We start from the raw sequence: 23,781 nt of genomic DNA, 5'->3' as shown, positions 1-23,781 counted from the left end.
GATGGAATGTGAGAATAAATTTATTTATCAAAGACTCTAAGACCTTGCTAATAACAGAAAGAAGACTGATTGGATGATAACACAAGTCTACAAAAAATTTGTTACATTGAATTTGACACTTGTTCTTACATAATTTTAATACGCTGAATTTAAATCTGGCATCAGATTTTTATGGAAAGCTACAGATTTTTTGCAATAAATGTTAATTTTACAAAACAGTAATATTTCTAAAATACAGATTTGAAACTCATTTGGAAATGCTCGGATATATCTTTTACAATAAAAGTTGTTTATAAAACTAAAACAAAAACAGAAAACAGATGAAAATAAAATGGGAACTGTTTAAAATGAACATTTTATAAATATCCAAGTTCTAGCAAAGTTATCAACTTTTTATTGATTAATAACAAATCCATGTTTTACTTTAGTAAAACATGGATTTGTTATTTTTTAATTAAAACTGTTTAATCAGGAAAAAACTTTTACTTGTTGCTCTTGTGTTTATAAACTTTTCCTGAGTCTTCTCGCCCCAAAAGTTTTCTTATGATCTCGATGGAAATGCTCTTCTTGCTCTTCACACCTCAAAGATTTTCAGGAAACTATTTATTTAATGAAGTTTTATACTAACATTTTATCAACTAAATCTGAATAGTTTTCTGCTTTTTTGTTTCCAAGAAAGTTTTTTACAACAACCACAAATGACAACCAAGCCATTTTATCTCTGTATGTGGGACAGTTGTGCAGGAAATCAAGTGTTGATTACTTGCTTGACTGTCCCACATACAGAGACAACAAGGAAACTTTGTAAAACCTTTCTTCTGACCAAATAGAAAGTTAATCATTTTTAGATCTACACAAATAATCCAGATATGTTCATGATATTTAATCAAGTTAAGCACCATCTTAATGTCATCCTAAGTTTCTCCGAAATAAACAGAATGACCAATTGGTTCAGAAATAAAAATATTTCCATTATGATGCATTTTTTTGAGGTTCGATAAAAAGTCTTTGTTTTGAGCTATCGATAAAAAGCCTCCATTCTGTTGGATTTTATACAGAAATACCCAACAGTAATAAGTGACCTGAAATTTTATGATAATAAACAAATACATTGACTTCTGAAAAAAAGTTAACAAAGGCTTCATATCTTGTTCTAAAGTAAGAAACTTTTGCAAAGCTATAGAGTAGGTGTTTTTACTTTTTAAATGTGACGCTAATGCTTCTGCTGCTTGCTTAGAAAGTCCTGAATCACGATCAAAGTCATTCAGTTCTATCTGACTAAAACACTGAGGCAAGTTGAATTGTTTAGCATTAGATGAAAAGTCTTTTAAATCTGGTAAAAATTATTCTGTTTCTGTAGCAGACATGCTTTATTCATCTTGTGACAAAAATAAACCTTTAAAAATTGGAAATGGAATCTCGTTAGAATGTTGAATTGGTCTAATAGCTGAAGGAATGTTGGGATAAGCTATTTTTGCCTCTTTATTTTGCCAATACCAGTAGTATCAACAAGACCAAAATAGCAGTTGTCAATGTGATTTAGTGGTTCCCTACAAACCGTGGGGACTCCAAAAGGTAAATTCTTTCTTTTTCCTTTTTAAAAAATAGTAATACTTCAACTTTGTCGAACAAGTGTATAGTAACCACAGATAGTACAGAATGAGTTGGGATTATGCTTGCACTTAAATAGATTTGAAGAAGCCATCACATTATATATTTGATCTAATAAAAACAATGACATGGTTTCTTTTTATTATAACTATCAAATAAAAATACCTATTAAAATCATAATTTTTAAAACATTATTAAATTGGTTATTGCAAAAAAATTAGAGCTTGCCAACTAAAACTTTATATTTGATAAAAAACCTTGTTTTAAAACCTTATATTTGATAAAAAAAAAACCTTGTTTTAAAACCTTATATTTAGATTCATCAAAAATCAGTTTAAATATCTCAGGCAACAGGAAACAAGTTTTTTTTTGTAGACCTGTGTAATTTGAGGGTTAGAAAGATTTAAAGATCATGGTTCAGATCATTGCATGGTCTGAACCACCTAAAGGAAAAAAAGAAGGTACACACTAGCTAGGATCAGAGACCAGATATAAATCATGCAGTGAAGGTAAATGGTTAAGGTTGTCAGGAAAACAAATTACAAAGTTAACTATATAAGTAAGGAATTGAGAAATGCACAAGTTATAGGCTTTAGTGCTAGCAGGGCCAGTTAGACTATAACAGGTATGTTGTCCAGGCCACAAGCTGTAGAAGAGTCTAAGCAGGAAATCACTTTAGATACAGAAGCTGGAGTGATACGAATGTCAAGCAATGGATCAACCTGTTTGACAGCCAAATCAGGTAGAGTCCAACTAGTGGAATAAAGAGATGATATTGATGAAAAGTTAGTCACGAAGTCACAAGAGCCTAATTTTTGTGATAAAATATGAGATTTCATGACCTGTGAATAGTGGACTTTGACATTAGACAAAACCTTTTTATAATGGTTTCTAGCATAAAATAAACTGACGTCTGTTTTCTGACATCTTTTTTTAATGCCTGCAGAGTCACTGACACTAGAGCCAAGCCATTCAGTGTGATAAGCATTAAAGTCACCGACAACAACAATATTTGCTGATGGATAAAGTGAGAGGGCTTGGTCAATATGATCAGAAATTACATCAAAAAGAGTGCAGTCTTGAGACTCATTACTATTAATAAACCCTAAGCCGTAACAAAGAGCTCCAAATGTGGCCTCCGCAATGCACACAAAAAGTACAAACAGGGACACCATCCATGCGCAACATGGCACTGTTAATACTTTGATATTTTTCAGCTGTTGACAGAATCAGCTTCCCTGAGACCTACCACAGAGTTCCATAAAACCTGACTACCACCTCGCCTCAGAACCATAAAATTGAGTTTTAGAGCTGTACCCTATTAGGAGATAATAGAATGAGTTGCCTTGTCATAAAAACAGAGACACAAGCAAAACCCATGCATTGAGTCAAGAAGATCCAGCATTCATTATCTTAAACTGGAAACAATGTACTAAAAATACATCTGCGCCAGCCTAATAGATAAAAAAGGGGTGCAAGGCTGGTCAACATGATAGAATCAGTGTACCCCCTAAGTCTTTGCCTAGGAGGCCTCCTACAAGACACTAGCCGGATGCATTGAACACCTGCCAAGATGAACATTTTTGTCGAGACACCATTTCTAGCCTTTAATCAACCAAGAGCCCCAAAGCAGAGGTGTTTTAAGTCGGAGTTGGCATCTTATAGCCTTTGCCTAAAAAGGGGTATCCTACAAGGCAGCAGGACATGAAGCAGATTGTACTGTGTATATGAGAAATGTGTATATGAAAATAAACCAACAAAATTTATATGCAAAAAACCTAAATAAAGTTGTTTTAAGTTGATTATAAAACATTAACGTTAGAATCTTACTGGTTTAAACTAATAAATAAGTATTCCTGTATGAATCAGAATCTATTCATTTTACCACTTGATAGGTGTCTCTTTAGATTATTGTATTATATCCAGTTATTTTATATACTTTTGTTTGAGTTTGTGAACATTTTTAAGAGCAGGATGTAAAGATAATATATTAATTATTTCCAGTTTAATTTTAAAATTCAAGGTTATTCTTAATATTTTTAGCATAAGTTCAAAATTATAAAGCAAAAAATGCCTAAAGGCAAGTCAGTAAGTAAGAAATACAAGCAGTAATACATACTTTACTTTAAGCAGCTGTTAGAAAAATTGCAGATCATATGCTGCTAAAAAATTGCAGAAAAATTAAATCTGACAAAACCAATGGTTTGATGGTTATGGTTATGGTTTTTTTCATCAATATAAAACTTTTTAACAAAACTGTTAACGTAACAATTTTGACTGGAGCAAGCAGCAGAAGATGGCATTACATGATCAATAAGTTGGAAGTAATTATGGAATAATTTTGGGACCAAATTTTTTTAAATATAAATATAAACTGAAGAATGCTATAGATGTTTTGTTCATAAATATTAAGAACTCTCGAGACTATCATTATTCGTTTAGTACTAGCATATCTATTTGTGAATATACAGCATGCTTGCTATGTTTTTTATAGACTAAGGCTACTTTTGATTGGTAAGTAATTTCCCACGCAATATTGCAACAACAGTTACATAATTTGTGCACCAAAGCATACCAGTGCATACAAGAGAAGGAAACTGGTAATTGTTGGAAAGAATGTTTGTGTTTTTTTGCACTTTGTAGACAAGAGTTTTGCTCATTTTTTGAAAATAAAACTAACGAATCTGGAGAACTTTTGCTGCATTGTTCAGTTAATTGGTTATCAATGGGCAAAAGGTTGTCTAGACTTTTTTAACTAACAAAGACGAATTGAATTTTTGTTTAAGAAAGTAGACAAAAAAGTCTAAGAAACTAGACAAAAAAGCTTTGATTTTTTCATAAATGCATTTGTCTATTATATAAAAATTTGAATTTATTATTAAAAATATTCATCTTTAAAAATATTCAGAATTAAATAAAAAATAAACTGTTTATAGATTTTTATTTAACTTATTAGATTTTTATTTATCTTATTAAAGTATTACTGAAATTTTAGTAACTCTGTTTTTAAAAATGTTTACAAATGATTTTTTAAATAAAGTTTTCTTGTCCCATTTTCTAAATTTTGCAGGTTAAAAGTCTGACAAAATATCATCTAGAGGAGGTATTAAAGATGCAAAGAGTGCATACAATGTATGCATAAAAATGCATACTTGAGCAAAGACTTTTTCATGGCTTTTATCTTGAACCTTTACTCCTCTTTTCTAAAGAAAGGCAACAAATTTTCATACCTTTTTAATGCCCTTTAAAAGTTTATCAAATTCACCAGTCAGTGTTCCTGGTAAGGTTTGAATGCTATAACTAACCATGTAATGTGGTACGTAACTATCTTTAACTAGGTACGTAAAAATTTTAAATCTGTATCAATTCACTCTATTTTAATTTAAGTACTAAACTTGCTTGTTTGATTGTTGCTAAAATATTGTGTGGCAACAGTTCATTTATTTCAAATAAATTAGATGCTGGCACAATGAGCTCTAGCAAATCATGATTAATGGCAACAGTGCAAAGAAAAACAGTTAACTTGAATCGCTTTAGTAACCTCAAAATCTTTGCTCTTGTAGCTGCATGTATTTTTCATAGCCCACTATAAAAGCTGGACTCCAATAAATTTTTAAATGCTTTTACATAATGGCCGACAAACCTTGTTCTTGTAAGATTTAATAAACTGTAATGCTTAATACCTAAAAAATTGAATATAGTTTAATATTTGAAATTCAATGGTGTACATATATCATTAATAACAAAAAACAAACAGATAACCCAAAAAACGCGTGACATCTTTTCGACATTTTTTAAACGTAATTTTACATAAATTTACTGAAAATACATTAAAAACCATCGAAACCACGTCATTTACTTGCTGGGTAACCTAGGAAACATAACTTCAGTGAGTTCCCATCATCCCATTATAAGTTTCTTAGAAATTACATCTTACCTAAAGCTGCAGATGCATTTATTACTTCTTGTTTTGTTTTTTCCAGAATTTCGAAGTAGATAGAAATTTGTATTGTAAATTTATCTACTTGGATTAATTTGCAGTCCTCAAAAAACACATCTCCAACTTGGCTCTATGGTTGACAGAGTGTATTGGAAGTAGCCATTCCCTTTCAGTCTTTAATTGCACAATAATACCACGTATTCAGCCAAAGTTGATGCTAGCCCCATCTTATGTTATTCTTACTTGTTTTTCTAATAACTGGGATCTAGTTTAAATTCTCCTATTCTATTAATGTCTTTTACAATGGAGTCTGCTCCACCTCCACCAAACTTTCCATGTAAAGCAAATTAAGCACCATATAGAACAGAACAACTTCTCATTTGATTCTCACTAAAACTACCTCTTTTTCTTTTTGAGTTTTTCTGGCCTGGCTACCATCACACAAAAAACTCTTTACAATCTTTTAAAACATTTTTCCTATTTCTTACACAAAATTTGCAATATATTTCTGTTAAATAATGCTGTTGATAACTTCTGTTTTGTAACCTATTACCTGATCCACCTTCCATTTACTAAAAGTTGACAACGTAACATTGTTTTCTTTTGGAGTCGAATTAACATGCTTGAATGCAGACATTTTAAATGACAGAAACATATTAAATTTAATTTAAGATAAATAATCGTTAAGATAAATAGAAAAAAACAAAATTAAGGATATTTCTTTTATTTACAAATAATGAAATATTTAAAATAATAAAGCAAAGAAATTTTACATTTTTACAAAATCATGGTTTAATTTTATATATTAATTTTTTTCTCTCATTAGGACAAACACGTTTTGAAAACATAGTAAACATTCCAATCTGTCTGTTAGCAGCAATGACTTCATAACATTCCATTCATTGAATGGAATGTTTATGAAAGCGTGATGGAGTTATTATTGTTACTGAATGCATGATTTAATTTTTATCAAGCGAATTTTTTTTTATACTTGATTTTATACTTAGTAAATATATAATAGACTTATATAATATACTTATACTAATATAATAAATATTGGTGTAAGTGTATATGTGTGTGTATATATATATATATATATATATATATATATATATATATATATATATATATATATATAAATATATATAAATATATATATATATATATATATATATATATATATATATTTTTAAACATCTTCGCTTCCAAAAAGGCTGCAAGCAGCCACTAATTAAAGTTATAAGTTACTGAAAGAGAAAAGATGAAGATTGTAGAGCAAGATAACGATTGACGGACGACATAAAGGATTGCAAATTATATGAATCAGGAAAGCAAGATGAAGGAAGCGAATTCTAAAGAGCTGATGTTCGAGGAAAAAAACTAGATGAATAAGCATTTTTGGAGCACTTAGGAGCAGTCACAGAAAAAGGATGAGACTTAATTGAATGATGAGTAACACAAGAATGAATTTTAGTAGATGGCACAAGAGATACTAGCTCTTTAGAGCTAGTATCTCTTGTGCCAGTAAAAGAGAAAGTTAAGAGTAAAAGAGAAAGTTTTTTGTAAAGAGAAAGAGAAGCAACATTACGACGATGTGATAATGGTTGGAGGTTGGCTGCAAGAGCAGATCCAACTATGTTTACAATGCGTTTTTGCACCTTGTCTAAAAGAGAAAGGGCATCATTAGAAGAACCTCGTTAGAAATGGCATATATAAAAATACACATAAACAGGCTTGGCCAGAAAAGCGCGCGATTTCAAGTCTTTACATGACCACGCAAATAATATTTTGTTTTGACAATTTAACCAGGGTTTTTAACAAATGAGCTGAAATATTGCTTTAATATAAATCAAGATTAATTATGTTAAAAATAAATAACTTCAACACATTTATCTTTACTAATATTTTTATATTAGCGAAACGCTTTTAAATAAAGTAGCTAATGATTTTAATTAAAGTACCATCAAAAGTTGTATAAGGTTATTTATATATATATATATTTCTAAACATCTTTGCTTCCAACAAGGCTGCAAGAATCCACAATCAGAGTTGGGAGTTACTGGAAGAGAATTGTACAGCAAGAATTGTATGAAGATTGCACAGTAAGATATAGATTGACAGGCAACTTAAAAGATTGCAAATAATATGAATCAGGAAACCAAGATGAAGTAAGTCAATTTCAAAGAACTAATAATTGAGGAAAAAAACTAGAGGAATAAATATATTTTTAACACTTAGGAACAGCTACACAAAAAGGAAGAGACTTTATTGAAGGACGAGTGACATGATAAGGAATTTTAGCAGATAGCACAAGAGACGCTAGCTCTTTAGAGTAGTGCACATTATAGTATTTGTAGAAAAACAAAATTAGGACGATGTGATAATGGTTGGAGGTTGGCTGCAAGAGCAGGTCCAACTATGTTTACAATGTGTTTTTTGTCTTAAAGAGAGAGGGCATCATTAGAAGATCCTTCCCCTCCCCCCACCCAGATATAGCAACAGTATTCCATACAAGGATGGATTTGAGATTTACAGAGATAAAGAATAGAATTTGGAGTAAGAAAGTGGCACGATAAAGAGATGCAACCTTAGCAGATGCTAATTTTGCAATGGATTTGATATATGGTTTCCAAGAAAGATCGGAGGTAAGTGTTAATGCTAGAAGATGAAGGGTAGATGACTCATCAAGTACATTACCGTTCATAAATATAGGAAGATCTAAATTACTGCGATAACGATTAGCTGAAAAAAATTGAGTTTTATCTGAATTAAAGTTCACCAGCTATTGCAAGCCCCATGCTGTAGCAGAAGTGAGATCCTTTTCAAGCTTAAATGCCCCCTCCAAGCGATAAGTGAACGTTGGCTTTTTTTCATGACAAGAAAAAATGATAGTGTCATCGTCAAACAATGCCACCTTAGATGTGAGAATATCTGGAAGATTGGTAATGTGAAGTAAAAAGAGTATAGGGCCAAGGATTGAACCTTGAGAAATCCCTGAAGTTACAGGATATGAAGATGAGTGCTGTCCATCGAGGACAACTTTTATACTACAATCAGAAAGAAAGAATTCAATAATCTTAAAGATGTTACCAGATACACCATAAGAAGAAAGCTTATTTAGAAAACCAGCATGCCAAACTGTATCAAAAGCTTCAGAAAAGTCAAGAGTGATAGCCTTAATCTCTCCACCTTTATCTAATGGACGATAAAACTTATCAGTAATTTACTGTTAGCAAATCAGCTGTAGAACGAGAATGTCGAAACCCATATTTATGATCAGAAATTAAGCTATTAGATTGAAGATTAGAGATTAAGTGTTTATTGATTAAAAATTCAAAAACCTTATGATAAGAACTAATGGGACGGCAGTTAGACAAACCAGATCGCTCTCCAGAATTTTGAAAATAAGGAAAACAGATGTTACTTTCCAGCAGGCTGGAAAATAAGACTCTGATAAGCACTTGTTAAATAGTTTTAAAAGTATAGACAACAGCTCCGAGGAACACTTCTGCAAGACTATAATACATATATTGTCCAGACCACAAGCTGTCTAAGCAGGCAATCACTTTACATACAGAAGCTGGAGTCATACCAATGTCAAGCAACAGATCAACCTGTTTGACAGCTATATCAGGTATAACGCAACGAGTGGAATCAAGAGATGATATTGATGAAAAGTTCTTAGCAAACATTTCAGCTTTGTCTTTAGGTGAGGTGACAAAGTCTGAACCATACAAAAGAGATGGAATAACAGATTTGCCCTTATTACTGATACTGTTTGAGATTCTCCAGAAGTCATTATTTAATTATATAAATTTTATATTTTTTATAATGAAAATAATTTTTTTTTTATTATAGTAAATATAATAAAAAAAATTTTAATTTTACAAATGATGACTTTAAACAGCGATGGCCTCTTTAATAAACTTTATATAAGAATCATCAAAGTTAATTCACTCAAAAAGTAGAAAGATTTTGTTGAGAAGAAAACAAAAGCAAACTTTTTTGAAAGCAGTTTGAATTAAATAACTTTGATCTTGATGTTTTTATATTATTGAAACGCATTTAAATAAAGTAACAAATCACTGGTAATGATTTTTTATAAAAATATGAATAGTATACTTTTTTATATTCATATAAGTTGCTATTTTTTATTTGTCTTTTAAAAAAAAATATATATATCAACTTTTAAAAAAACGATGTATTTATTTTTTTCTTAGTTTATGTTACTTCATTTATTTAACAATAGTTAGATGTAAGTTGCTACTTTATTTAAAAAGGGTTCCCCATAATATTATATTATAAAAACAGTAAAGATAAACGATTCAAAGTTATTTTTTCTAAACAATCTTATCATTTAGTTAATTATTTATTTTAGTAAAGTTTTAGTTTCAATTTTTTTAATTTAAAATTTAGTGAAGTTATTTTATTTTACAAAGATTTATTTGCTTCATTACAATAAGTTTCTTCATAGTTAAGTTAACTTTTTCATAGCATTTTTAAAATGTATACAAATTTTCAAAACATATTAACAGCCATGGTCAAGTTTTAAAATCAAATAGTATTTTCGCGGTCATATTATGAAGTGAAATTTGCAAGATTACAAAAAAACGAAAAAAAAGTTTTCACTTTTTTGTAATCTTTTCTTCAGGGTCAAATTACAATAATTTGACCCTAAAAAAAAAGGATTACAAAAAAGCGAAATAGAACTAGAAATGATTCAACCTCTCATATAGCAAAAACGTTTCCACTAAAATAAGAAAAGTGCTTTTAAAATTGGTTGATAACCACTTCATGCCCTCTAATAAATTACATAAAATTTTTAATCAATATACAATTAGCTACACGTAGTATAAAATACGGGTACTGGCACATTTTTTTTCAACTATATCCCTAACTATAAGCTCATATCATATTTCAACCATATCCCTATCCATATTCTCATAAGTCATTTCAACTATTGTCTATAATTTCTGAGCCAAAATAAAATATATAACAACCATAATATATTAATATATTATGGTTACAAACTCTCTTACAAACTCAAAGCTATTGTAATTTTTAAATCAATTTCTGGATCCTTCGGATTCATAATAATTAGACCCATAAGAAGTAGGTCATTGATGACTTACGCATAAAAGAAAGCATGTCCTATTACATCAAACTTATCTATTCTTTATTATCAACCCATGAGTTAAACGAATTAGGATACCCATACCACTTTACTAATGATTTATTTTTAAGATTACGAATAACTTTTTCAATCCTAAATATATTTTGATCCGTTTTTTGCATTTCTTGTTCATAAAAAGTACCTTGTATTTCTTCACCATTATCGTCAGTTATTTTATACGTTGGTGGATCTGTGAACTGAACTTGTGACACTGTAAAAACATCTTCAGTTCATCTCGGAGTGTATTCTTTTTCAAACGTTCCTCTCTTTTTAGTTATCCTAACTCTATCACCAATTAAAAACTTTAGGTTTACAGATTCTGATCGTACATTTCCATTTAGATTGAACCCAACAATATTTTCATTCTTTTTATCGCTAGCTTCAACTGATGTCATTTTAATTGAAGAATGCTTTGTGTTGTTGTATTTATTTACCATTTCATCTAAAACGCCGATATATTTTCTAGTAGAATTAGCTGAAAAGTACTTAAACATTTTATCTTTCATTGTTCTATTCCAACGTTCAACTACACAACTTTTTTTTTCATTTTCAGTTGAGTATAACTCAACACCTAGAGCTTTAACATGCTTATTATAAAATTCTAATCCTTTATCTACCCATATTTTTTGACATTTTCTTTCTTGAAATCCTTCGGATCCATGTAAATTCGAAGAATTTTTAAAGATTTTATTTAAAGCATTAGCAACATCAATTCTAGTTTAACTTTTCAATGGAACAATCCATCCATACTTAGAAAAAACATCTATTACCATTAATAAGTATATTATACCGTCAATGAATTTGGAAAAAGATTTCATGTCAACTAAATCAGCAGCCCATATTTCATCGATTCCGTTTACAATCACTTTTCTTTTTCTGAAATGTTTTACAACTGGTTTATGAAGTTCGTTTGCAAGTTCATCAGTCCATTTTAAGTTTTTTTCTTTGATCGTTTGTAGTTTTTTTGAGTAGTTTCAACACCCATATGAATTGGGTCTGAAAGACCTAACCCAAATTTTGCTTTAGATGCTATAATAGGTTTTATAATACCTCATTCAATTCTTTCACGTATTGTTGGATTTTTTATAGAATCTATTTCTTTGATCATAATTTTATCAGCTAAATTTCTTTTTGCGGTATCATCGAAGTATTTATAAGCAAGATTGTGATGGTAAGCTGCATTATCAACTCTATCTATAGGTTTACTCCATTCTTTATATGCGTCAGTAGAAGTTAATCGTTCATCTAAATTAGTACCAGGACCTGCAAAGTTCATTCCAGGTAAATGCATTTCACCTGGAAACTACGACCATGGTAGTTTTATTTTACGTGTTGCTGAATTAATCGAACTCACTAAATCTGCTCCATTTTTTGATGATACAAATTGAGTTTTTAATTTTCCGCAAATAACACAATCTCCACGTTGCATATTTCTATTGTTTTTACTCACAACATTTTGCAAGTTTAGTGTATTTGTTTTTTTTCTACATTTGACGTACATTTTTATATATATAAAAATTTTTATATATAAAAATGAAAAATCTTATATATATAAAAAATTGATATTATTGATTTGTCATGGAATGCGAATAACAATAAGAGAAATAATAATAAGTTGTTTCCTAAGAGTATAAAAGGAATTATTGTTGGAAAGTCGGGTTGTGGAAAAACTACTTTATTATTGAATTTACTTTTGAGACCTGGTTGGTTAGACAATAATAATTTACAAGTTTTTGGAAAATCTCTTTTTCAACCAGAATACAAAATATTTAAGCAATCTTTTGAAAAAAAATTGCCAAAAGAAATTATTCTTGAACTATTTAATCTACAAGACCAAAAAGAAAAATTAAATGCAAACCCTGCGCTTATAATTTAAGACATTTCAAAAAAATTAAATGAGAAAACAGATATGGAGGGTAGGTTTTTTGAAACGGCAGAAGATGTGCCAGATCCTCAAGATATCGATAATCATAAGAATAATTTGATGATATTTGATGAATTACAATTAACAAAGCAAAATAAGTGTGAAAAATATTATATAAGAGGAAGACATAGTAATGTAGATTGTTTCTATCTTGCACAAAATTATTTTATGTTACCTAGGCAAACTATACGAGAAAATACAAATTTTATTTGCTTATTTCCTTAAGATTCAAAGAATTTAAGTCACATTTATAATGATCATGTTTCAAGTGATATGGAAGGAGATGAGTTTGAAAATTTTTGTAAAAAAGCATGGTCAGAGCCTCATGGATTTGTTATTATAGATCTATCTTCTAAAAAAGATTATGGAAAATATAGAAGTGGATTAAATTGTTTTTATATACTAAATTGTTGAAAAAATTTAAAAAAATAATATCATCTCCTATATAAAAACAAAAATGACATGTTTATTAGTGAGCCGAAATAGCAGTATATTAAGAACTATTTATAACCCAATAATTCAACTTAGAGAAGACAGAGAATATGAAATGGCTCTAGTTCCTATGGATACATCTTCAAGTTTTCCTAATATTAATTCCTCAAACAATAATTTTAGACATAGCGCAGATAATGGATCAACTTGGAAAGATATAAACATTCCAGTTGGATCTTATGAAGTTCCTGATATAAATAATTATATCCAATCGACTATGATAGTAAACGGTGATTCAAGTTCAGGAGTTGCAAATATTACAGTTGTAGCAAATAGGAATACATTAAAAGCATCTTTAACTATTGCAACTGGTTATAAAGTTGATTTTACAACTTCAAATTCAATTAGAACTGTTTTTGGTTTTGACAGTGGATTATATTCAGCAGGATCCAATATATCAACTAATATAGTAAAAATAATAAGTGTTAATAGTGTATTAGTAACAGGTGATATAATAGAATATTCGTATGTAAATGGAGCAACAAGTAACGTTATATATTCATTTTTCCCAGATGTAGCTCCTGGATTTAAAATTAACGAAAAGCCTAATTACGTAACTTACGCACCACTAATAATAAAAAAAATATCAAGAATGGAAAATAGATTGGTTGATCAAGATGGAAATCTTTTAGATCTACGAGGAGAAGAAGTAACTATTAGATTTCATGTAAGAGAAGTAAATAAGTCGTAAATAAGTCGTAAATAATTTTCGTAATTTTTAAAAAATTATTTTATTTACATATAAAAATGAGTAAATATACTAACATTAAAGTAAATATTTCAGAGGGACAACTGAAAAAAATTAAAAAAGCAATTGATGAAGATGATTATGGAGCTGTATTAAATTAGCTCATTCAGATTTTAATGGTGATCATGTATTAGCTGTAACATTGGAATTGGCTTTTTAGCAACAATAATTACAGCACCAGTAGCTATCGCATGTGAAGGTGCAGCATTAGGAGCAGGTGTTTTATCATTATTAGGGGGGCAAGTTAATAAAAAATTAAACTTAAAAGCAGAAAAGCATGAAAAGATTAAAGTACTTACTGATTCAAAACTAAATACAATAAGTGACTATATTTCTAAAGCTTTAGTAGATGGAAATATAGATGACAATGAATTTAAACTAATACTTGGTGAACTTGAAAAATTTAAAGCTATGCTTGAGCAAATTAGAACAAATTCAAAAGAATTAATGAATGAACAAACTAAAGAACCATTAATTAAACAAGGAAGAGATAAAGCAAATAATATACTCCAAAGCAGATTTAGTAAAACATAAAACGTTGTGTTTTTTCATAATTTATAAAAAAAAGCAGATCCTAAAAAAAGAGACAAAATTGTTTAAGATTACTTAGATAGTAAAAAAAGAAAAAAGCAGAATGATTTAAATGAAAGGATGGGTGAAATTAATTTACAGTCAGGCTTAAAAAAATTGTACAAGCCATTAATTGATAGTCAAGATGGGATAAAAGAAAACATATATAAATTGCTAGATCAATCTGATAAATTAGCACTCACTTTTTCAATTTATTATCCTTAAACAAAAAGAGAGATAATGATAACTGAAACTAAAAAACTTTCACCACCTCATGAAGAATCTAAAGGTATAAGACTAGGAAAAATTGCAACAGATTCTAAGAATGTATGCTAATAGTAAAAAATTTACAGATACTACATTTGGGATACGTGATGAAGATGGTATATTTTATATTGGAAAAAAACCAATACATATTCATGATAATGATATAATTATTGATGGTGAAAAATATTATGGTGCTCCTGGCCTTTGGGAGTTGATAGTAAAGTTTACTTCTAATAAAGGAGTATATAGTGAAGATGATCTTAAAAAATATCGAGATATATTAATACAAACAGATGCAATTACTTCTGAAAACCCATACAAACCAAAGTCGTCTCGTAGTGGAAAATACAGAGAAATAATAGATCCTATTTGGAAAGACGTAAAAGAAAATAGGAAGCGTGAATCAAAAGGAAATGGAATAGGAACAAGAATACAAACTATAATTCTTCCTAGCGATCCTGATGCATTAGTTGAAAAGCTTGATTTATGAATAGCTGCATGGAGAGCAGGTAACACTGGAGCAAGAAATGAAGCTGTTGCAATTTGTGATGAATTATTAGGACAAGGTATAATGTATAGTTCACAGTATAAAGCAATACAAAATAATTTATAATATATATCAGTGTATAAAAAAAATATATAGTACATAAAAATGCTAATTGGTAATAATAGGAGATATATAAAGAAACATGTTGTTGGAGGAAGTGGTATATTCGAAAGCATAAGAGATTTATTTAAACGAATAAAAGCGTCAAATGTAACAAGAGCGTCATCAGCTACGTTGAAGAAGATGGCTGCTACTGATTTAGGAAAAAATGCAATAACTGCTGCGAAATCAGCAGGAAAAAAACTTTCAAAATCAGCGATAGAAGCTGCTAGAAATGGTACAGTTGAAAAAGGAAAACAATTAATTGATAAAGCATCTTCAAAAATAGTTTCACAACCTTTTATTAGTGAAAAAAGTAAAGAAATACTTTCAAATTTGGAAGCATCTAAAGATCTAAATAATAATGCAGATGATATAACAACAAATATAAATAAATTGATGATGGGTTCTGCAATAAGATCATGCAAAGTATCAAATAAAAATCAAATAAAAATGCTATAAGAATAGATTTTGTTAAAAAAGGGTGTGGCCTTTGACTTGCGTAAATTTTTTATATCGTTTTTTAAGAATTGTCAATCAAAAAAAAAAATTTTTATATTGTATATAAAAAAATAAAATGACGACTTCTGAAGTATTTAATTTTAAAGAAATGCCAATTATAGATAATGGAATTGAAGGATATGAAGAACATGAATATGAACCAATTAATGGCACAAATCTAAATAGTCCTGGAGAAATGAGAATCAACATTGAGCAACAAGATTTGTTCACACTTCCATCTAAAGCTTATCTCTTATTTGAAGGACAACTTGTTAAAGCTGATGGAACAGCTTATGCTAATGCAGTTGCGGTGTCGCTTACAAATAATGGTATTATGCAATTATTTATATATATAACATACCAATTATCAAACCAAGAAATAGAAGCTGTTTATTATCCAGGTGAAGCAACTGCAATGTTAGGAACGCTTAATTATGCAAATGACTTTGTTTATGCCAAATTTGATACCAGCAGATGTAGAAAAGTTTAAACTTTATAATGAAATTGAAAAAAAAGTGACAATTCCAGTAAGTTTTCCAATGCGTTAGTGTGATACTACAACTGTTCAACAATCTAAATCATTTAATTGGCAATTGACAATAAAGACATCTCCTGAAAATCCAAGATACATTATTGTAGGATTTCAAACAAATAAAATTAATGAACAAACTACTAATCCTTCAATATTTGATCATTGTGACTTGAATAATTTGTACATTATGCTTAATAATAATGACAGATATCCTACTGTTGATTATAATTTGTCATTCTCAAATCAGCAAATTTCGAGAATTTATAAAGAGGCATCTGTGTTTAAAGAAAAATTTTATGGAATGAATGAATTGAACGCAAACAGCAATATAAGTCCTTCTGACTATAGAGATTTATACCCACTCTTTGTTTTTGATATTAGCAAACAATCAGAAAGATTAAAATCATCAACAATAGATGTACGAATTAAAGCATCATTTAATTCAAATGTTCCAGTAAGTACTAAGGCATATGCTCTTGTATTATCTGATAGAATGATGGAACTTCAATCAGATGGTAATAAATTGAATGTTATTTAATAGATATAACATCTTCAGAAATTTTAACCCCTGAACCTTTTTATATATAGAACATTGACAATTACAAAAGAGCAAGAGATTGCAAAATATCGAAATATTACTTTTTATTGTAGAATTCGAGGATGGGGATGCATTTAAATTTCATATGAAACTTTACATATGAAATATTGACAAGAAAAAATATTTTGAAAAATGACATAAATAAAATGATAATTAAAAAAATATATCTTGCTATATAAAAATCAAAAATAATAAAACTATAACAGAATTAAAACAAATCGCTAAAGAGCGAAAAATTAAATATTATTATAGAATGAGAAAAGACGATCTCATAAGAGCGTTATCTCACACACAGATGCCATTAGTCAAACAGATGGGTACGAAGTATCTACTTGATGAGCCTGTTCCAGATATATCATCAACAATTTTAGCTCTGTCACCGTTTCACCCTATTACACAAATTAGAAAAGAAATAAATAAAAATATTAGTTCTCTTGCAAATTGGATAGTATTATATGTTCCAGAACCATTTAAAAAGGTTGTGAATTGAAAAATTTGATGAATTAAAATCTAGAGTTTCAAATTTGTATTAAAAATATGGAATTAGAAATCCAATAGAATTTAAATTATCACAATCAGCTGTTAAGAATTTCCAGTATCCTTAAATCAAATTACACAATTTGAGAAGAACAATACAGATATCAGTGTCAATGTATATGGTTATGAAAACTCAGAAGTTCATATATTGCATGTATCAAAAAATAATGATCGCAAACATTTAATAGATTTACTATTAATCTCAAATGGCGAAACAAATCATTACTGTTTAATAAAAAATTTAAGCAGATTACTTTCTTCGCAAACATCTAGACAAAATAGTAAAATGTATTGTTGTAGAAATTGTTTATTAGGGTTTAATTCAGAAAAATCATTATCTAATCATAAATCGTATTGTGAAACACATGATTCAGTACGTATCGATTTTCCACCACCAAATTCAACAATGCAATTTACTAATCATAATAAATCAATGAGAGTTCCGTTTGTAGTATATGCTGACTTTGAAAGTTTTATCAAACAAATTGACACTTGTGAACCAAACTTATTAAAGGCTTATACAAATTTTTAGAAAAGTTAAATGTGGCATCAAGAAAGTTTACAATTTTTAAATTTATGTTTATTTCGATTTGAAAGCCAAAATTAAAAAAAATTTATTTTGCTATTTAAAAATAGGCTTTAATAATTTAATCAGTATCATTTGAATGTAAAACTTTTCTTCTTTAACAGTTTTTTATGTAGTATAATAGACTGTCTACGCATTTTTTTTTCAAATTTATGTTTATTTAGATTATTTTGATAAATAATAAAGAGAAGAAAAAATATAAATTAAAAAATCTGAATATTATGATATGGAAAGTGTTTTGAGAATTTGTACCATTAATGGATGGTGTTAAGGCCAAGTGGACTAACCTCAATTTTCAAAATTGTTCAAGATTTTTTAATTAATTATAAATTATATTTAATTAAAAAAAATTTGAGTTAATTTGAAAAAATTTGAATAAATTTTGTCACTGTTACAATGCAAAGCTTGCAAGAATAAATAATAACAAACAAATCGTATTCAATTTACAGTAGTTAAATTACAGTAATTTAAATTTAATGTAAAAGTAAAAATTAATAAACTTAAGCACCGATGGGTAACAGTTTAAAAAAAAAAATAATAGTTTTGTGTAACAACAGAAAATTTTTTAACTCTTTTGAAGACATGTCATAAATGACTTCAGTTTATGAGGGCCATTACATTCATAATAACATCAAAAAAAGTTTTTTAAACCTCATAACTCATTACAGACAAAATAATCTATCGGTAACAAAGTTTTTGATAAATGCTTGTTAAAGTTTTTTAACATGGAAACTTCAACTAGCATTTATCAGGCCATATTTTGTTCTCTTCTAAGATATGAATATATATATATATATATATATATATATATATATATATATATATATATATATATATATATATATATATATATATATATATATATATATATATATATATATATATATATATATATATATATATATATATATATATATATATATATATACACACACACACACAGGTGTACACTTGATTTTTAAATGTTTGTGTTTTAACTCTTACAGGGATTGTGCAAACTCCAAACTTTTGTAAGTTCATGCTTATGTCAAATGAGAATGTTTTACAAAGAACTGCAGTGATTGGAGCTTGGTAACAAAAAACACGTAATTTTTTGGCCCACCGAGTCTTTAAGGTGGGAGCAATGAGTTTATATTTTCTGCACTATTTTTATCTTAACTTATATTCATCAACAAATTTCAAATTTCACGCAAAAATCTCTTAGTTTTCAGTTTTTATGACCCCAAAGTGAGGGGGGTTAAAATATTATATAGTCATAATTTTCAAAAAATTATGACACAACCTCATAATCTCATTTGACATAAGCATAAACATCCACAAGTTTGGAGTTTGCACAATGTTACTAAGTGTCAAAACTCAAACATCTGAATGTCCAGTGCACGCCTCTTAGCAATAATTGCAATTCAAAAATGTTTTAAAAAATGTGCAAACTCAAAGATTCAATCCATATAAGGGCTAATTTCAAACATTAGGAAACATCAACTAAATATAAATAAAATAGAATTGGCAATTAAACCGCAAAAGATGACCACAAAAAAGAAGAACACCAAAAAAGTTCCCTGACCTGAGACCTAACAAATGAAAAGTAGTATCAATTCTTAACATCAGAACAAGAAAGAAAAAACAAGATATGCTGCACCCCACATTTGCAGGGTGCAACCAAAAATAGGTTAGGTCAAAAAAAAAAAAATACCACAGAATTATTTTTGAATTGATGTTACTTAATTTTAACCAATTGTAAACAACCCAAGACTTTTCGTAATTGTAATCAACCAAGAATTTCTTGTTATTGTAAACAACCTAACAATTTCTTGAAAATTATACCATTACACTAAATTTTTAACTAAGCGATCAAAGAAAAACTAAAAAATTCACTTCATTCTGAAAATCCATCAGAGATCAAACCTAATTTGAGAAATAATTTTGTTTCAATTTTGGTTTACTTTAAATTTAGCCTAGTTTTGGTTTTGGGTTTCAATAAACAACTAAATTTGATTATTCTTTCTAAAATGACAGAATTATCAAATTTTTTTTACTAAACTAAACTAAAATTATTTTTTTTAACAAGTAATTATTGTCCATGGTTCAAGTAATTTTGCACATGCATTATGGGCAGGTAATGCAACTTTCTTTTTATTTTATTATGACATTGCCAAAATGTTAAAGCAATTTTTAACAAGATGCCCTTCCTGGTATTAACCTCTTTCACAGGCAACTACTAGGAAGATTAACATAAAAAGTTTAGAAACTCCTCCTAAAACTTGGATAAATATTGAATTCAATATGTTAGTGTAGCTCTTGTAAGTCAACCATTTCACGTTTCAGTGTCAATTAAAAACAGAAGTAAATAATTTTATTACCAAACTAAAATAACAGAACTTACTTATTATTGATTGGGTCCAACAAAAAAAAATATATTTCTTTATCTGATATCTTCTCTTTTTCTGTAAGTGATAATAGATTTTTGGCTGTACCTGTCAGTCCAACTGAACCAACAAGACTTGCCATATCTGCTATTAAGAGTTGTCGAAGTATAGATAAATCAGCATAAAGGTTAAGAAATTCCAAACATCGATCAGAATTTTCTTTTGCTTTTTTAAGTTTTTCTTCGTCACTCGGATTTTCAACAGCACAATCACAATATTTATCAATTTGAAAATTCAGTAGTCCGAAAAAAGTTAGACCCTAGATAAAATACATATTGATGTAAAAGAAACAAATAAAATGATAGAAGAATTCTTCAGATTTACGTAGACAAACAATTACAATCAACAAAAATTTTCACTTGGATTCAAAGCATGAGCAATGGATTTAAGTTTATATTATTATCAAGCCATTACTCTATTTACTAAAACAGAATTATTACATTTGACAAAACTGCAAGTATATGTCATTAGTCATGCATTAAACATTATTTGTCATTGTTTCATTTGTTTTAGTAAATTAAACAAGGAATAAAACAAGGTTAAACAAGGAATAAAAGCTGCTATGCTTGGCTGAATCCAGGAAAAAAGAACAATTTTCAGCAGAGAGACAAAGCACATTAGCCTAAAAACCAAATCCAAGTTATACTATTTATGTGCAAATTGGCACTGTTATAACTCTGATGGAATCAGGCTGAGATAAATCTCAAACTCTCTAGTAAATCTCAGATTTACCAGAGAGTTTAGCACCTCACTAACAGCTTGTCTCAGAACCATTAAACTGAGTTTTAGAGTTGTACCTCTATTAGGAGATAACAGAAAAAGTTGTGTAGGCTTACCTTGGACAGTGGACCTAGAGGTGAAATAAACAAAAAAATATTTTTTGATAATAAAAATTTAAAAATTATTTATTCAGAAAGCCAGATAAAATTGTGGATAAATAAAAAAAAATATGTTTCAAGCTAAATTCTCATGTGATGATATGTAACTTTGAAGTTGGTGAATTTCAAAAATTTTTATGACTAAAAATATTTAGTTAATTCGGATAGCTTTCACTTAAGATGATTTTACCAACATGCAACTTGGTAAACAACCTATGTAAAAGTTGTTTTTAATTTGATAAGGAATATATTTTTGAATGAATTAATTTAAAATGTGTAATTTTATTTAATTATATTATTTATATATTTTGAGTTTTGAACTTAACTAGGTAATTTTGTTGTAAACTGTTTTTTTTTTAAACAAAAAACCATATTAAATCTTATGTTTTGTCAAAAATGCTAACTTACCTCTACTGTGGCATGCATTATAAAAACAAATAGCATTTCTTTTAAAATTTCTTCTTTTAAAATTTCTGAATATATTTTAAAATAAGATTTCTTATTTAACAATATTCTTAAGAAAATTGAGGCAAGTTAGCAACGTTTTCTTTATTTAAACGATTTAAAAGGTATGAACAGTGAAACAGTTTTTTTTCCTAAAAAAATTTATTTTATTTATGGTTACAAATATAAAAATGTTTAACTTTTATTTATTTATGGGTCAAATCATTATACTTTAACCACTTTGAAGAAAACTTTGTGAGTCACCATCTCTGATTTACCTGATTTTTACATATTGTTATGTGCATTATGTAGATAGGTTAAATTTGAAATTTCAGACTTCCAAGTACAACTGTTCAGAAATTATAGCCGTAGAAACATGACACAGCGGCCCCCCTTCGATTGTTCAAAACAGACTACCGTAGAGCTGTATAACTTTTTTCTCACTTTCAGCAAGTGTCTCATTTTTTCCGGAACTATTTTCTGGATAGTTTTCTCTTTAAAAAAGTGGTTTTTATCAACTTCTATTAAATTAGAAAAAATTGTAAGTATGTAAATCCAGTATGGGGTCCAGATCACATACAGACGGTGTGCCATGCTAGACAAGAATAAAATGAGGATAGAAAACTAGGAAAGAATAATTTCAGAATAGAATGTTTTATGATAGAAATAAAGAAACCTTACTAGAAAAGAATTTTTACAAAAGAATACTTTTTGGCAGAAATTTTGAAAAGAAACTTGAAATACTTTCTAAGAAAAAATATTTTTTAATAAACGTAAACAACTTGCTTGGAAAGAATTTTATTTAATAAATGCGAAAAACTTGCTAGGAAAGAATTTTATTTAATAAATTTAAAAAACTTGCTACGACAGAATTTTATTTCATTAATCCAAAAAAAATTCTTTCTTAAAATTTCTTTGCTAGCACGTTTTTAAAATTTTTTTTCTATAATTTCTTTGCCAGTACGTTTTTCCAATTTTCTTTGCTAGAAAGAAAATGACTTTTACTTGTGCGATTTCTATCCTAAAAAAGTCTTTGCTAGCAAGTTTTTCATTTTTCTTTGCCAGAAAGGATATATGTATTTCTTTCTTCTTTTCTATCCTTCAATTATTCTATCCTAAAAAGTAATCATGTTTTTTTCTATCATAGCAAGAATTTTCATGTTTCTTTCCTAGAAAGGCTTTCCTGAATTCTTGTCTAGAACCGGCCACCATACAGACCACTGATCACCTATAATATAATATAATTTAAAAAAATAAGAAATTTGAAATTAATTTAGATATTTAGATATTAACTATCTAAATATCTAAATTAATTTAGTGACCTTCATTTGAACCATAACACAGTGGGCCAGAATATAAGAAAAATTAGCAAAATAAGAAAATGTCTAAATATAATCCTATTATACATCAAATCATATGTTTATGGGGTCAGGGAATCAATTTCTGACATTAAAATTAGGTTTTGACTACTCTAAACAACAGGCTGCTTAGTGGGGCAATTTTGATTTTTTGGTTTTGCAGATTTCACACTTTCATTAGCAGGAATATACTTAAATTTGGAGTTTGAGCTACACAGAAGCCTTCTGATTAAATCCAGGTTTTGTTTTTTTCTAGAAACTCTAAGTGTAATGAATTCTCTTTTTTACATCTTTGTTCCTGCTTTCCTGTGCCAAAAAATTTAACCTTCCCTTATAATTTTAACAATTATAAGGGAAGGTTAAATTTTTAAAAAAAAATATGTCTTGCTGTATTACCATCATTGGATCGCTTCTCTTTTAATCCTCACTGAACCAATATTTTTTTCTCCTTCATCTTCAATTTATTTTTATCTCCCTAATTTGCCATTTCTTAAAACCTGTTCTGAATGAGATGTGGAGAAGACACTCCATACATCTGATCCATACAAGA

The 23,781-nt window shown here is 28.5% G+C and overlaps 1 protein-coding gene across 1 annotated transcript in view; it reads right to left on the bottom strand.

Moving 5' to 3' along the window:
- The window catches only part of LOC136079510 (uncharacterized), a 101,493-nt gene that overhangs the window by 39,707 nt on the left and 38,005 nt on the right, over window positions 1–23,781 (bottom strand). The window contains exon 5 of the mRNA XM_065795249.1: window positions 20,509–20,810. Within this exon, the coding sequence (XP_065651321.1) occupies window positions 20,509–20,810 (302 nt within the window). The remainder of the gene's footprint in view (window positions 1–20,508; window positions 20,811–23,781) is intronic.

The sequence above is a fragment of the Hydra vulgaris genome, chromosome 04 (genome assembly GCF_038396675.1).
Source record: "Hydra vulgaris chromosome 04, alternate assembly HydraT2T_AEP".
NCBI lineage: Eukaryota > Metazoa > Cnidaria > Hydrozoa > Anthoathecata > Hydridae > Hydra > Hydra vulgaris.
The sequence above is the reverse complement of the archived record's forward strand: the minus strand, read 5'-3'. Positions and strand labels throughout refer to the sequence as shown.